At 37.5% G+C, this 17,655-nt stretch overlaps 1 protein-coding gene across 3 annotated transcripts; it reads left to right on the plus strand.

Moving 5' to 3' along the window:
* Window positions 1-1,873: 1,873 nt before the first annotated feature.
* Window positions 1,874-9,005, plus strand: LOC145077274 (putative xyloglucan glycosyltransferase 12). 3 transcript variants are annotated; one of them, XR_013693061.1, is made up of 6 exons: window positions 1,874-3,029; window positions 3,279-3,587; window positions 4,424-4,714; window positions 5,126-5,239; window positions 5,323-6,036; window positions 8,916-9,005. XR_013693061.1 is itself a non-coding variant. In XM_079023009.1 (5 exons), the coding sequence occupies exons 1-5, from the start codon at window positions 2,280-2,282 to the stop codon at window positions 5,953-5,955; spliced, it is 2,097 nt and encodes a 698-aa protein (XP_078879135.1). In that variant the 5' UTR covers window positions 1,874-2,279; the 3' UTR covers window positions 5,956-6,135. The 3 variants fall into 3 exon arrangements, 1 of the variants encoding a protein (XP_078879135.1); XR_013693060.1 differs by lacking the exon at window positions 8,916-9,005 and adding an exon at window positions 6,464-7,327; XM_079023009.1 differs by lacking the exon at window positions 8,916-9,005 and having other exon boundaries at window positions 5,323-6,135.
* The last annotated feature ends 8,650 nt before the right edge of the window (window positions 9,006-17,655 follow it).

The following is a 17,655-nucleotide window of genomic DNA, read 5'->3' on the forward strand; positions in this document are numbered from 1 at the left end:
TTACTCTAAAAATATCTCTTAATTAGTAATTTATTTAAAATAAATGATTAATAATTTTGATTTTTTTTACTACAAAAGTCGAATTAATTTTATAATTGTGGTTGGTTATAAACTATATATATATATGGGAAAAGTGAATATACCCTTAAGGGTATATAAGCTTAGGTACCCAAACACGTTATAATACGTCATTTTGTTTGATATATTCATTATAATGTTCTTAAACTTCAACCCCTAACTTGATTTACTTTCAAGATTTTCCAATTTTCACTATTATCTTTCTCCTACATCATATCTTTTTACCGAACACCTACTAATCTATATATATTGTAGTTGAAAATGAAAAATATGTAAGAGGAAGATAAATGTGTAATTTATAAAAATCATGAAAGTAAATCAAGTTAGAAGTTAAATTATAAGATCATTAGACAATTAGAATGTATTATATAATACAAAACGACGTAATATAGTGAGTTTGGGTATCTAAGCTTATATACCCTTAAGGGTATATTCACTTTTCCCTATATATATATATATATATATATATATATATATATATATATATATATATATATATATATATATATATATATATATATATATATAACCATGCGAAGTTATTGATTTACTGATTTTCAATTTGCATTTGAGTGGATCGGTTTTAATTTTACTTGGTTGATCTTCTTTTTAGTTTTGTGTTTTTAGGTTTAATATGAATTTATAAACCTTAATCTCCCACGGTATCTATTGATTTGTTTTTATTTTTATTTTGCATCTGTTTCACCTTCTTTTCGTCATCGACTTTCAATCTCGTATCTGGTTCATCTTCTTTTCGATTTCCGATTGACATTAATGATTTACTGATGTGCACTTTGCATTTGGGTGAAATGATTTTTGATTTTGCATCTACCTTGTCTTCTTTTTGGTTTCATGTTTTCAAGCTTATCATGGATTTGTGAAAGGGATTGGGTAGGTGGATTGGTGCTTTATGTTTTATGATTTATGATTCGTAGATCTTTAGTCTCAAGTTTGGTTATAAGATTAACGATTAAGACTAGAGGAGTCATCAATTTCTTCTTTTTGTTGTGTTGTGTGTGTGTGTTTGAGAGAGAAAAAGAGAAGCTGTAAACAAGAAATAAACGAAGAAGAAAACATGAGGTAAGAGTGAGTTTTAATTTTCTTTTATTTTTAAAATCTCTTTATTTTAATAAAAGAATTGCCTTATTTTAATAAAAGAATAGTTTTAATCTCCTTTTGACATATGTCATCCTATTAGGCCTCTTAATTAATACATATTTTATTCTTGTTTTTGCGAAGTGACATCCTATTAAACCTCCTAATTAATACATGCCATTTGTCAACGTATTGATTTTCAATTTCAAATTTCAAATTTCAAATTTCTCACTTTAATTAAATTAAGTAAATAATATTCAAATAAAATTTAAAATAAAATTAATAAAAATTATAAGATGATATAATTTCATATATTTATTCAAATTAATGATTATAATTTTATATAACTAAAAAATTTCTTTTAATTAATAATTTATTTAAAATAACTGAATAATAATTTTGAGTTTTCACATGAAAGTTTAATTAATTTGGTCATCATGGTTCCCACTGATTATATACTAGTTCAAAATAAACAAAGAAAAAGGTAAATAAAATTAAAATGGGTAACGAAGTAATTTCATATAGATCACGGATCGAAACAAATTGAAACCATAAAGGACCTTATAATAGCGACCAAAATTAAATTAAGGACTACATTTGATATTAAAAAGAATTATATGGGCCATTTATGAAAATTTGTCTTTAATAAAAAGTTGTGGCATAGGATTTGGAAGCGCGTGTGTTTGTGTTTCGTCGTTCCGTTCATATTCGTCTTCATCCATCCTGCCCAAAATTTTCTTGTTCTTGTTCTATTCTGTTTTCGAAATGTTGTGGGTAAATTCTTCTTTTCCAAAAAATCAAAGAACAAGACAATGGAGTTGCATCCATATAATCCGTTTCTTTTGGAATGAAAGCCCCATATTTTCCGAGTCTTCATCTTTTTTACGGCAATGATCGTAACCACAACCACCATTGTCGATCAAGGTTTATATTTAGAGTGAGCGATTGCAAAGTGGTGTAGCGGTATCTTGTAAATTGAATAAAAAAAAAAGATAAAATTACGAAGAAGAAACCCACACTACGGCCTAAAACCTAAATCTTCAAACAATGTGCCCGTTGCCATCTGCGGCCTAAAACCTAAAAGACCAACAATTTTTTCTTCAAAAATGGCACCGAATTGGTTGATGAAAAAAGCCCACCGGGTGACTCCGGTGGTGGTGAAAATGGAAAACCCAAACAACTGGTCAATGGTGGAGCTGAAAGTTCCATCGAAGGAAGATTTCCTAAACGACGCCGTTTTGTCCAACAAAAGACGTGCCCACAACAAAAACGCCAGGCAGCTGACATGGGTGCTACTCCTCAAAGCCCATCGTGCCGCCGGCTGCATTACCTCTATCGCCTCCACCACATTCTCCCTTACTTACGCCGTTCGCCGCCGTGTAACATCCGGTCGGACAGATACAGAAAACGACACCGGAATCCCCGTTAGAACATCCACACGTTTTTATACTTGCATTAAGGCGTGTCTTTTGTTATCTGTTTTATTACTAGCGTTCGAGATAGCTGCTTATTATAAAGGGTGGCAGTTTGGACCTCCAGATCTCCATTTACAGTATTTATATACATTGACAAATCCATTTGCATTTAAGGGTTTTTTCGATTCGATTTATTCAAAATGGGTTTTGATACGTGTCGAATTTCTAGCTCCACCACTACAGATTTTGGCAAATTCTTGTGTCTATATGTTTCTGGTTCAGAGTTTGGATAGATTGGTGCTCTGTTTTGGTTGTTTCTTGATTCGGGTCATGAAGATGAAACCTGTCGCTAAACAAACCCTAACAGATCTTGAATCTGGTGAGGGTGATGGGTTTTTCCCGATGGTTCTTGTCCAGATCCCCATGTGTAATGAAAAAGAGGTAACTTTCCTTGTGAAAAAAAGAATAGAAGCTATTTATAACATTTGACCCAAACCTTAAACAATTTCATTACACATATGGTACTTTACTTTTGTTTGTGTAACTTAGTTGTAAGCTACAACACTAATGTAAAAAGGAAATGAAAATGTGATGCTACAATGCAATACACAAACAATTGCAAGTATGTCATTATTTCTTTCGTTAGATCTTGATAACGTATCTTTTGTAAATTGATGAACATATGTTTAGGTGTATCAACAATCAATTGGAGCTGTTTGTAATTTAAATTGGCCAAAATCCAAGATCTTAATTCAAGTTTTGGATGATTCGGATGATCCAACAGCCCAATTGTTGATCAAAGATGAGGTTCATAAATGGAAAAGAGATGGTGCAAATATTGTTTATAGGCACAGAGTGATTAGAGATGGATATAAAGCCGGCAATCTTAAATCTGCTATGAATTGTAGTTATGCTAGAGATTATGAATTTGTTGCCATCTTTGATGCCGATTTCCAACCCTCCCCTGATTTTCTAACAAGAACAGTTTCTCATTTTAAGGTAATAGATTATGTTCATGTGTTTTAAAGTATTTATAATGGGTTAAATGCAAGAAATAGTAACATACTTTCATCGCTTTGTTTTTCTTATTATTATATTTCCATTTGTTTCTATTATGGCAGTGTACTTTGAAAAATCAAACCTAATTATAGCAATGTCATCTAGGGCTAAATGCAAGAAATAAGGACACACTTCATTTGTTTTTTTATTATACCATCATACTTTCAAATCTTTCTTTCAGGGCATTGTACATTTAGTTTTTTTTTTTTTTCACTTAAGTCATTGTATTTTCAAAATCTATGTAATTATAACACTGCACTTTTCTTTTATTTTATTTTTCTTATTAGTAATTTGTACTTTTAAAAATCTACTAAGAGTTATAGCAGTAAATATGATTTTTTATTTGGATAGCTTAGCTGTTATTGGGTAGATTTTTTAAAGTGCAACGTTATTATAAGAAAAAAAAAAGTAGGGTTCAATAACAAACAAATAAAAGAAAGCATTGCTATTTATTACATGCAACCCACGTCATCCAAATATGAAAAAAACAACACATTGTACAAAGTTTTTAAAGTATAATATCCTAACAAGAAAAATATTGCAAGTATGATGCTATAATGGGGTATGACTTTTGAAGTACAATATCTTAATTAGAAAAAAGAAATTGGGATTACATTATACTATGCATTAATAAGAAAAAAAAAAAACGGAAAGTACAATGATGGAACAAAAAGAAGTTAAAGTAGGATGCTATAACACAAAAATAAATGAAAATCAACTACTATTTCTTGGCTTTAACTTTGTAATTATTTAAATATTTTGATTAAAATTTTTAGGATAATGAGGAATTGGGATTGGTACAAGCTCGTTGGTCGTTTGTGAACAAGGATGAGAATCTACTAACAAGGTTACAATATATAAATTTAACATTCCATTTTGAAGTTGAGCAACAAGTAAATGGATTTTTCTTGAACTTTTTTGGGTTTAATGGGACGGCGGGTGTGTGGCGGATTAAGGCGTTGGAGGATTCCGGTGGGTGGTTGGAGAGGACCACCGTTGAGGATATGGACATCGCCGTTAGAGCTCATCTTCATGGATGGAAAATGATATTTCTCAATGATGTCCAGGTATAATATGCTTTCTTTGAACAAGTTTGACTTTGAAGGTCAAACTTGCATCAGCCAAATTATGCAATTTATCAAACTTTTATGTTTCATCACCAATATCTTTCTTTCCGTGGTACTTGTTATATTTTTCCATAATGCTTATTTATTCTCCTTTAGGTAGCAACCATATTTCTTACATGTTATACTCTGTTTGTTTGACATGCAATTGATCAGATGTTAGTGGGACAAAATTTGCAGTTTTTTGGTCCTACCTGAAAAGACTGAATACCCTCTTCATATTCTTCATTGAAAATAACCATATATATATATATATATATATATATATATATATATATATATATATATATATATATATATATATATATATATATATATATATTTTAAAAGTTATATTAGTTGATTTTTTTTCAGTGCCAATGTGAGTTACCCGAATCATATGAAGCATACAGGAAGCAACAGCATAGATGGCATTCTGGACCTATGCAGTTATTTAGGCTTTGCTTACCAGATATCATAAAATCAAAGGTATCTATCTATCTATTTTTTTTTTAGTGTAACCTTCAAAATGAAAATGGTGAATGATTGAATTTCAATCTGGTGTTATGCAGATTAGCATTTGGAAGAAAACAAACCTAATATTTCTCTTCTTCCTCTTAAGAAAACTCATTCTCCCCTTTTACTCTTTCACTCTCTTCTGCATCGTTCTCCCAATGACGATGTTCATACCTGAAGCCACCCTTCCATCATTAATCATCTGTTATGTCCCCGTCACCATGTCTTTTCTCAACATCCTCCCCGCCCCCAAATCCTTCCCCTTCATCGTCCCTTACCTCCTCTTCGAAAACACGATGTCTGTAACCAAATTCAACGCCATGATTTCTGGTCTTTTCCAACTCGGAAGCGCCTACGAATGGGTCGTCACCAAGAAATCCGGCCGATCGTCGGAGGGAGATCTGATTTCGTTAATCGAGAAAGATCGGAAAGTAAACCCTAGAGGAGGTATTTCCGAACCGGATCTGGAGGAGTTGCAGAAGAAGATGAAAGAGGAAGAGATGAAGGCGTACAGAAAGAGGAAACATAATAGGGTTTATACCAAGGAGTTGATGCTGGCGTTTCTTCTCCTGACGGCGGCAGCTCGGAGTCTCTTGGCGGCTCAGGGAATCCATTTTTACTTCTTGCTTTTTCAAGGGATCGCGTTTTTTCTTGTTGGCCTTGATTTGATTGGCGAACAGGTCGAGTGAACGTTTTCTGGTCACAAGTTTTTTGGTTGAAGATTAGGGAGGATAAGTTGATGTTCATACGTAGGAGTGTATATTATTCAGGTACTTCTGATCATAATTGTATGGTTTCTATAAAATAACAAGGGTATAAAATAATAAAGGGAAATGTCAAAGTCCAACCAACTATGGTTTTGTTTTAAATGGTCTCTTATGTTTTTTTCTTGCATTTAAAGGGCATAAAATTCATATTAACCTTTTTATTAAGGACCCAAAATCTGTTTTAACCAGTTACTATGTCAAATCAGATGTCACGTATATAAAATTTAAGACACATTCACGTTTAATGCCAAATAACCATTCAATCGTCCCCATCCTAAGTTCTTCTTTATCTGTGATTTTTTTTTCTTTTCCTCTGAATCACAACTTATCTATTCAATACATCGATTTCTCCATCTCTTTGATTCAAGAAATATTTGTGCTATATCACATTCTCATCTGATTACATCATATGGATTTATTCACGATTTAGATGTTCTTCAATACATGTATGTGGAATTCAAACTCCACCAACAACCATCTCCTACTACCAGATCCCAACATCGTACGCCTACCACCGATCATCAGCATCGTTCACCAACATGGGATTTGAAAAATGATTTAAAGCACAACACGGTAACTCATACAAGAGGAGTGATGCACACAAGAGAAGAGGTCGAAGGGAAGAGGTATAAGAACTATCGGTTGCAGATTTGAAGCAACGAACATAGATCAGATGCCTGTTCAACATCACGATATGTCGTCTTCAAACCCAATATTTTTCCAAATTTCCAGATTTAGGTTGTGACGGAGCTGAGCAAATTCAAGGGTTCTAGGAAGAGTCGTCGTCTTTAAACATCGTGAAATTGATGGGTTACATTTCAAGCAAAATTGAAGAGGTTAACTCAATCTTCTCTATCAATTTTAGGGCTTCTAAAATGTCTTCTTCACATATCAATTTGAGAACCCTGCAAACTACAGAGCTCGACTCATTATGAAGGAACTAGATGAGACAAGATGTAACATCCCGGAATATCAGAAGTAGAGTTGAAGGGCTAAAAGTGTAAGTGTGAAGGTGGACTCGGCGAGTTGGTGCTGAGTGGAGAAAACCCTAATTCCAGGGGTTGAGCCTATATAAAGAACATAACACTTCTTCCCCAGCCTCTTTATCATCCCTTTGAGTTCCAGAAACCCTAAATTCATGTGAGCTTTCCTTGGTGAGAGATTAGAGCTTTGGAGGGGGTAATCTTGGAAGGAATTTGAAGAGCAGGAAGATTGGAGCAAGGGGCTTTGCAGAGAATTGGTTCATTCATCAGTGGGAGCCTTCATTTGAGGTAATAATCTTCTGTTTGAGCTTTTGTGCATCTAGATCTATCTTTTGTGGAGATTTTGGGGCATAAATGACGTCCACCTCAAGTTTGGTGTAAGATCTGAGGTTGCTACCTTAGATCTAGGTTGTTAATGATCCAGAAAGCCATAAAGTCTATGCTCAAGAGTTGTTGGTGGAGTTCTTTTTTCCTAAACCCTAGCCCTAGAGTGTAAAATGTTTAGATCTCTTTGGATCCACGTAAAGTTTGCCACTTTACGTGATGGATGGCTTGTAGAAGGGTAGATCTATGGTTTAGAGCTTCTGCATGGCTTGGAAAGCCTCTGTATGGTTTCAGATCTAGGGGTACTCGGCGAGTCACAAGGGTGTACTCGGCGAGTTGCTTGAAGATAGGCTAGAACTCGACGAGTTGGAAGAACAACTCGGCGAGTTGGTTGCAGATAGCCTTGGACTCGGCGAGTCTGTTCTTGGACTCGGCGAGTCTGGTCGTGAGGTCCTAACCTTTCTTCTGGTTGAGCTGTGAATCGGTGAGTCAAGGGATGACTCGGTGAGTCGAGTGTGAAAGGACTCAGAGTTGTTGGACTCGGCGAGTCTCGGGGTGACTCGGCGAGTTGAGTCGCGGATTGGGGAAGTTATGTGCATGGGGACTCGGCGAGTCATCGGGTTGACTCGGTGAGTAGAGTCAGTCAGGGGTTGACTTTGACTTTGATCAAGGGTTGACCAGTTGATTTCCAGGGGAATTTTGGTAATTGTTGGCTTTTGTTTTAAGTTCAGTGTTTTGGTGTTGGCCAGTGTTGGAGATCGTATCAGTGGTCGGAGCAGCTTGGGTTTATCTATTCAGTCGGCAGTTGCGAGGTGAGTTATCCTTACTATATTGACAGGGTCTACGGCACCAAGGTCGACCCTTTATCGGATTGGGATCCATGTATCGTTGTTATGTTATTGCTTTGTTGTGTTGCATCCTGGTAGTTAGGATGGTGTATGTTAGAGACCTGGTTAAGGTCGGAATCCTGGTGTATAGGATGATGCTATGCTAGTGACCGGTTAGGTCGGTATCCTGTTTAGGATGATGTTATGCTATGTGATCTGCTAGATCGGTTTGATTGGATGCGAATTGTTATATGTTTGAATGTTTATGTGCTTATGGTTGTTGGACTGAGGTTGGGTTGAGGCGGGTCCTGCTTTGTGTTGTAGGCCAACATATCCAAGGCGGACCGGTTATCCCGAAGGCCCAGCGAGCGGTCCGGATAGGCTGTGGGCCCCAAGAGGGCGGACCAGACGTGCCGAGGCTCGGAGAGTGGACCAGGCCGACTGAAGGCCCAATGCGGGCGGACCAGTCATACTGTAGACTCAGGGAGTGGACCAGGTGGATTGAAGGCCCGGTGCGGGCGGACCAATCACACTGTAGACTCGATGTATGTGGTTAGACTCCGAGGGTGGACCAGGTGGACTGAAGGCCGGTGTGGCGGACCAGTCACCCAGTAGACCCGAAGTACATGGTTGTTTTGTGTTCTATTATGATATGGCATGTTATGCATCTATGGTATATGTGGTTGGTATTTTGGGGATATATCACTAAGCTTTTGGGCTTACAGTTGTGGTTTAATGTTTTTTTCAGGTTCTTCAGGAGACCGTGACAAGGTAAAGGCGTGATCGTACCGCTCCTGATGATTATGTTTTGTGATGTGATTCTGGGAAGACTCTGAATAATTGTATTGAAAACATTTTTGTAATAACTTTATGAAATCGGTTTGTTTTGAAAAGTTTAAAATTGGTTGGAATTTTATGGTCGTTACACAACAGACAAATTACATGCTTGTTACAACTAGGGGTGTTCAAAAATATCCGCATCCTAAATATCCGATCCAAAAATCCGAAAATCCGATCCGAAATTTCGGATATCCGAATTTTCGGATATCCGAATTTCGGATATCCGATTTTTCGGATTCGGATACGGATAGTGAATTTATAAAGTTTCGGATATTTCGGATATCCGATATCCGAAAAAAATAAATTTTCTTTATTTTTTAATATTTTAAAATGAGAAATTAGAAACATGACATGCTTAATGGACTAATGTTCCCCATCATTTTCAATTTTTTCGTGACCATTCTTTCCAAACTTTTATTGCAAACATTTCCATTTACAATCGTTATATATTTGTTTGTTATAATCCTGGTTCGTTGGCTTATAATAAAAAACTATTAAGTAAGTGCTACATATATTTATTTGTTGCTATCGATATCCATCTATGTCGCAAGATTTAACATAGTTGCTATTATTAATTTTAAGAGTTGCGGTGATTTTACAGATCCGATGTTCAGATGTGGATATTTATTTAAAATTAATGAAATTCGGATATCCGGTTTAATATCCGAATCCGTATCCGAAATTTCGGATACGGATTCGGATATCAAAAATCAACTATCCGAATTTTCGGATATCCGAAATTCGGATATCCGAATTTTCGGATATCCGGTTTTGAACACCCCTAGTTACAACTGTAGGGACAGGTGGCACTATAGCCGGTGTTAGGGATGAAAGTGTGACAACCCGAAATTTCCATTCTGAACAAACCATATCAAGACAATAGAGCATAGAACAGTTTCAGTGAAATTGCAGACTTCGAGTATAAGTTTGGCAGTTTTTCAGGATTTACACTTAAGGAGATATCAGGAGAGTGGTTGCACTAGGGTTTCGTGCAACACTGTTATTCCAACACTCTGTAATATTAGAAATCATTTCAGGAGTAAAAATATTTTCTGCCAAAAATATCTCAGGACTATAAATAGAATTCTGAACCAAATTCATTCATTATTCGCAATTCCAAGTAGAGAAAAGCAATTTTCTCTCTCACGGATCTTCGGCTTTTTATCCCAAATCGTGAGTACCTCTCTCTAGTATTGTTATATAGCTTTAAATGTGTTCATAACATAGATTACATAGCTAAATCACTAGATTTAGGAGTTTACTCCCCAAGGTGTTCTTGGGCGGTAAACTCCTGAAAACAATGCCTAGCCCTTCCCCCGCGATATACTACTGCCTTAGGCTTGTTTATAAGTGTATATGGGACATGAAAACACCAAAGAAACACATATGTATGGGAGTTCACGGCCCAAGAGGATCTTGGACCGTGAACTCCAAAATCATGCACAAAAGGGTGCTTTTAAGGCACCTAAAGCATTGGACATTTACTAGGAATTGTTCCCACTTAAACCAAGGACCAAAACACATCAAAATCACCTTCCAAAGTGAGTTTACGGCCAAGACATGGTTCTTGGGCCGTAAACATGAAAGAAGGGCACCAAAGTGTGCCTAATGCCTTCATATGCTTTAGGTAAAAGTCTAGAACCTATCCTACATATGCAAAAGACTTGAAAGCAACAAAAACACCATTCCAAGGGAGTTTACAGCCGTAAACTCCAAAGGAAATGGCCTTGGGGCCGTAAACTCCTCTAAGGAGTGTTTCTAGGCCTTAAACCCTTCCAAGAATTTAACCACCAAGTTGGAATAATTCTAGGAATCATTTGGAACTTCAAAACACACAATACCCCCATGGTTGGGAGTTTACGGCCGTAAACTCAAGAGTTTACAACCGTAAACTCCATGTGTGATGTTATATGGAGAGTAAACTCATATATGGGGTCCTTTGGAACCCTAAACACAAGTACCTTGTCCCACAATAGCTTAGATGCAATCCTTAGGGCTTAAAACAATTATATAAAGTGTTTATTATGTCTAGGATGTCTTAACTTTATCAATTAGTGATTTAAGACTAATTGAATGCATATATCTGTGATTATATGTTCATTAGGATCGTAGTGTGTGTACAAGTCCTCGCTTGACACCTAGCCATCCTATACCGTTCAGTTCATCCAAATCACCAACTACAGGTGAGTTCATACCCCTTAATCAATGTTTTAAATGATTTTAAATGTTTTAATGGGGGGGGGGGAATACAAGTAGAAAACAGTATGTTATTAAATCAGTCTTATGTATTTTATAACTGTGTTTTCACTCAGTAGATTTCACATATTTCAAAAGGTGACACATGAAGTGGTTTTCTATCTTAAAATACCTTGATAACAAAAGTATTAGTTTTGAAACGTTTATTAAAATGACATCAAGTCATTCTTAATTATTGGTCAAAACTCCTAGATATCTTGTAAAACCATTATTTTACTTTCTTGAATCAAACTTTACTTAGGCGCATATGTTCATTTATATGTTAGAGATTATAGTTTTCATCCTTCGTCAGTTTCCCACACCCTGGTGTATCGAGGGTGCATAAATCTACTTGAGCAATCACTTACTTTCCAGTTAATTATCATAGGGATAGTTAGAAGAAACAAAACATTATTACTACTACAAGGAATCACACAAGAGTCAGTTCATTCATGAGTCTATACCAATACCTTACATGATACATGAGTACACGTACTTAGGATTACATGATACATGAATATGTTTACATATACTTACCTGTTACATGAACACACTTATATGAATACCATACAGGAACACTTCTACATAGGTGCAGTATCCTGTATTTACTTACTTTGGATACTTGTACTTAGAACTACGAGGATGATTTCTTAGTACCTTCTGTGTAAATCTTCCTGCATATCCCTAGTACCTCGGGATATCTAGACAGGACCCTATCCCTAGTACCTCGGGATACCTAGATGGGCCCCTATCCCTAGTACCTCGGGATATATGGACGGGACTAACCATTCTGGAACCCATCTGTTAGCAACAGTGGGTGATGAACATCTACGGATGCCTACGGTTATTACTTATACTAGGAGTACCTTTACGGGACTAACCCTTCCTCCAACCTGCTGCTGCTACAGAGGACAATTGGACCATCTTCGGAGGTTCATTAGGTTATTTATTTCGCTTACCGCGATGTATTGATTAGCACTAGTACCTCCGGCTAACACTTACATGATTATACTTTTTCCTGTTTACTTTATTTTGTGATACTTTCACATAAACAAGGAGTTAGACTAAGTACTCTAGTACTAGTCAATAGAAAGGAAAAGCTATCATATTACTTACAAAGCATTCGGGTCTTGGTAGAAGACTACTTAGTCATAACAAAACATTCGGGTCTTGGTAGAAGACTACTTAGTCATAACAGAACATTCGGGTCTTGGTAGAAGACTACTTAGTCATAACAGAACATTCGGGTCTTGGTAGAAGGCTACTTAGTCATAACAGAACATTAGGGTCTTGGTAGAAGACTATCATATCATTTTCCTATTTTACTTTATTTTGTGGGATATTCACATAAACGATGAGTTAGACTAAGTACTCTTAGTACTAGTCGATAGAAAGGAAAAACTATCATTTTACTTACAGAACATTAGGGTCTTGGTAGAAGACTATCATATCATTTTCCTATTTTACTTTATTTTGTGATATATTCACATAAACGATGAGTTAGACTAAGTACTCTTAGTACTAGTCAATAGAAAGGAAAACCTATCATTTTACTTTGTCATAACAAAACATTCAGGTCTTGGTAGAAGACCACATTTCATACTTATATCAACTGTTCTATTTAAGGATTTATACGACATTCTTAACAATATTCCAAAACAGGACAATATCACATCAATACTTATGAATTCATCAGCTTTAAAGCTGATACTCGCTTTCAAAATAACTTGTATTCTCAGGTCATCAGTTAGACAGGTGCGATGGCCATGTTACCGGAGAAGATGGAGCACAGACAAGACTCGCCTTATTTTGATTATTCATTTTATTGTCGTACATTATGAAAGAACACACATGTATTAAAACTCTACTTATAATGCAATGGATGATTTTGTTGCTTGTTTATTATATTACACTGTTGTGATACTGTACATGACGTCCTCCACCCCTGAACGTTTCCGCCGTTCGTGGTTTTGGGGTGTGACAGATTGGTATTAGAGCATTGTTTATAGTGAATATAGTATATCAACCCATAAAAGATATACTAACTATAAATACATCGGGATTAAAACACTCTGTCTAAGAGTTATACCTTTAAATAATAAAATATTTAACAAAGTATACGTGCCTGCATTCATACTAAAATCAGTGTCACAACGAAAAGAACAAAAGTATTACGATTGTTGAATATCACAAGTAAGCCTGGGGATATATGGTCAGTCTTGGGAATGGCATAGCCTGATCAACTATGCTGGTCCGAGGAGTGATTAGCATATGCCCAAGAATGGTTGCGATATGGCAACAAGTCTAAAAACTTACCAACACAACCATAAAGAAATACCATAGGGGTATTTGGTCTTACTGTAATTATCTTAGTCAATTCGTCTATATAGCTATTTCTTATATCCCCAAATTCTCGCGTAGATAACATGGCTGGATTCCATCCCCACGACAACCTGTTCGTTCCGAACGCGGTCATTGCTGGATGGTTTGGAGAAGAACTAGTTAATGATCATCCAATCCCTCTGAATGATCACCATGTTGAAGACCTTTCAGACGATGCCATCTCCGAACCCGAGGTTGAGAACCTACCCCAAGCAGCTCCCGTTCCGATTCCTAACCCTCGTCCGGCTTTTCATGGCCCATCGCCTGAGTGGGTGGAATGTTTGGAAACATGGAGCCAAGGACAAGATCAACCCATGCCATTTAATGGTGACCGAAACTTCTATTACCTGAGCAATGGGGGCTCAGCAGATAGAAGCATGCCAATTCTGATCCGAAGTGTTGCCCGAAACGAAATTCAGGGCAGGACAGCTCTACGACGAATCGCAGAAGTTGATACAAATGGAGGAATGCATATGCTTCGCACCAGTCGCCTTGAACATGCTCGTGAGAGGTCTGAGAGAGACCATGAAACCCTGCTGCAAGCACTAGCTGAATCACAAGCCGAAGTCATGGAGCTTCGGGTACGCCAGAGAGTGTACGAAAGACACCTACTTGAGGTGGAACGCCAACTGGCTGAACTGAGAGTTCACCAGAGGAATGACCGTCACTAGTAGTAGATGCATTACGTTATATTCCTTGTTAGAAAGGAATCGTCTTTCTATCTATGCCCGATGTGGCATTTTCTATAAAACTATCTTGTACTGTAAGTACTTTAGTTAGGTCTTTATGCTTTCAAGAACTATCTTCTCTGGATATGATGTAAGACCTTTTTACAAGGTCATTTTCCCGAACTTGTACATCATGAATATCAAAGATATTGACAGTCGGCTAACTTCTGTGTCGTTCTTTATTCGAATACTCTTATCATACTTTCATTGAGACTATTTGAAACATGCTCTAGTCAAGTCATTGGACTATAACCATTTAACTCCGAAGACATGTCCAAGTCTTTGGTAATGGTTGGATCATGTTATCCGCCAACCAACGATACCTCGGCTAGAACGACAAACATCTTGAGACCATTGCATGAACTTACTTCCGATCTTTGCTAGGACTGCATCATAGGGATGTAGGTCAAACCTTCGTGAACATACTTCCATTCCATACTAGGACTGCATCATAGGGATGTAGGTCGAACCTTAGAGAACATACTTCTATTCTTTACATGAGCAATCAAACTACGTTTAGATTCAACCATTTTCGCTCACAAATTCATTTTCTTTCGGTGTAACAGAATCATGATTCCCAAGAAAAAAGATCAGCCCATCAACCAAACACCAACTCTTCAGATTGATGCAGCTACCTTTCAAGCTGCAGTCTCGGCTGCCGTGTCAGCTGTTATGACCCACCTGAATGCTAACAACGCAAGTGTTAGCAGGATCGCTATCAATCATTCCAATCCAAGTAACAACCCAGCCCCGCAACGACCAACAAACTACCACGGTACCCCAAGTGCCGAGGCCAAGAGTAACAGCCGGAAGTTTTGGGCCAAAAGGAAGAACAAATCGCTTCGAGGGGCGAATAAGAACACAGCTACGACATCTGCACCTCCTACTACCATTCCTTCTGGTGTCCCAATTGCCCCTACACCCGCCAGACAATATGCCGGAAACCTACCGAAATGCTATGAGTGTAGCTTTCATCATCTGGGCGGTTGCCGACCGTTACACTGTTATAAGTGCAACAGGAATGGACATACTGCCAGTTACTGCAGGATCCAGATCCAACACATTTCTTCAACCACCAATGTCCAAACCTCTCAGATATGCCTTCTATGTGGCGTCATGGGACACTTAAAAAGGGACTGTCTATCGGAGAAGGACAATGGCAAATCCGGAGGAGTTTGACCTCAAAATGCAAAGAGGCAGTTAAGGACCCTAATATAGTATAGGTTCCCTCCAAATCGTCAGTATTTAGTATGTTCAAAAACACGTTTAAAACTAGTGCAACCAGAGTCTTATCTTTTGCGGGATTCCGTCCGTTTAGGGATGCTCGTGCTGCGTATACTTGTCTTTTGTAGTATACCTTATTCGCAGCAATAGTCTTGCAGCAAATCTAAAGTACTATAACTCTAACCATGGTTGCACGGTTTTTTTTGTCTGTAAATGTTTTATGCTCAAATCTAATGTCTTTAAGTTTCTGTATGATTCCGACATTATCATATGACTCGATTCAATTCGATCCTCGCAATACCAGCTTCATAAGTACATCTCTTTCTCTGTAAACGTCTTTTAGCGAAGCCGTCATATCAGAACACCGAAGCACTCATACAAGGAGTACCTTATAGTTCTTTTCCTTTCCGTAGGAATCCCCACAGTATTACTCGTGCAGTACGTCAAGTTCAATTCCTGGATTCATACGGTTGATCTATCACTGAAGAAGGTATACAAGAGAGTGATATATAATCAATGTTCTACAGGTTTAGAATTGATGATTCCACTTTAACTTCTTTTCCCTCGATGGGATGTGAGATTAAGGAAGGATCAGTTATTCGACTACCTTTTCAGTCTTAATTATATACGACTCGTATACACGAAATTGTGATCATTGAATCACGTATGAATTCTAATATGAACTTCAGGACGGAGACTGTCCAGGAGTACGAGAAATTGCATTGGCATAGGAACCAACTTAGGACCCAGTATGACTCTTATAACCAGATCGCCTTCAGTCTAAACACCTACGGAAGATATAAGAACAGTCTGGACAACACAACGAACTACTCAACAATAGAATTAGAAGACCAGGCTTCTCACCCTTGAGAGCTCCGGTCTTATTCTTACCAGAAGTCGATGGAGTGCATCATATGTACCTCGACGACCGGAGACTTCATTTAGATTTCCTTTAGAAATCGTTATCTCTGCCTTGTTTAGAAGAGTTGATTGAGCAAACACAGGGAAAGTGTTACTTTCAGAAATGGACCCGAGAATTGAATATCACCCGTTCGAGTGTAGGGAAGGGTGTCCTAAAGACTACCCTCCGAACTCGATACGGACACTTCGAGTCCGTAGCGATACCCCTCAGATAGGACCAATACGCCCATAGTATTCATGAGCTGAATAAGTAGAGTACGCCTTTCTTACTGGGATCAGTTCGTCATTTCTCCATGTAATGACTTACCTATCTACCCTCGTAGTAAGAAAGAACCCATAGAAACATTACCCTCGGAGACACTTTCCGCAAAGTTCTCTGAACAAGATTTTTGGAATTTAGAGTCAAATTTCCTGAGACACACTTTTAGTGTTGTAGAAATTCTTGAGTACTCTGTCAAATTATCCAAAACCGTTGGGAATTTGTCGACACCATAGTCACCGACGGAAAATTCGCCAAATTCTAGGAACCCTTTCGACATTGACCCAGCAAGGGATGGCCCTTGACTGGGAAGTAAGCGAGAGAAAGAGCATATGGAATTCCAAGTGAGAGACCAAATTCTTTAGGAAACCTCACTCTGGGAACGGCTTAATACGCTTCGTAAAGCGTGGAAAGCTAAAATCCAATATAGTTAGGACCTCTGAGATTCTTACCAGAATCGGTCCTGCGTTTCACAAACTAGACCTACTCCGCGAACTCAGTAACGTACATTTTCCCCTTCGCGTCTCGAACTTGAAACAGTATCCTTCCATTAGGACTTTCGTAATCCCTCTCGACGAGATCGAGATTTACGAGATCCTTGCCTTCGTATTAGAATCGTAGTGACCCTCGACCAAGTGGCCAAGCGGACGAAGCAACGCCGTCGCTCATTAGTGAAGGTTCGTTGGAATACCAACTGAGAACCCGATTTCACTTAGGAATACGAGAACCAATCGATTAGGAAGTTCACATAACGACTCGATCATTCGTACATACTTCCTTGCCTAAATTCTAATTTCGGGATGAAATTCCCTTTAACAGGGGGATGATGTGACAACCCAAAATTTCCATTCTGAACAAACCATATCAAGACAATAGAGTATAGAACAGTTTCAGTGAAA

The sequence above is a fragment of the Lactuca serriola genome, chromosome 9 (genome assembly GCF_051521515.1).
Source record: "Lactuca serriola cultivar US96UC23 chromosome 9, Lser_US96UC23_V15, whole genome shotgun sequence".
Classification (NCBI taxonomy): Eukaryota; Viridiplantae; Streptophyta; class Magnoliopsida; order Asterales; family Asteraceae; genus Lactuca; species Lactuca serriola.

Coding starts and splice junctions, on each gene's coding strand:
- LOC145077274 (XM_079023009.1), top strand. CDS start 2,280: ATGGCACCGAATTGGTTGATGAAAAAAGCCCACCGGGTGACTCCGGTG. Junction 3,030..3,278: donor CCATGTGTAATGAAAAAGAG/GTAACTTTCCTT, acceptor ACATATGTTTAG/GTGTATCAACAATCAATTGG. Junction 4,715..5,125: donor TATTTCTCAATGATGTCCAG/GTATAATATGCT, acceptor ATTTTTTTTCAG/TGCCAATGTGAGTTACCCGA.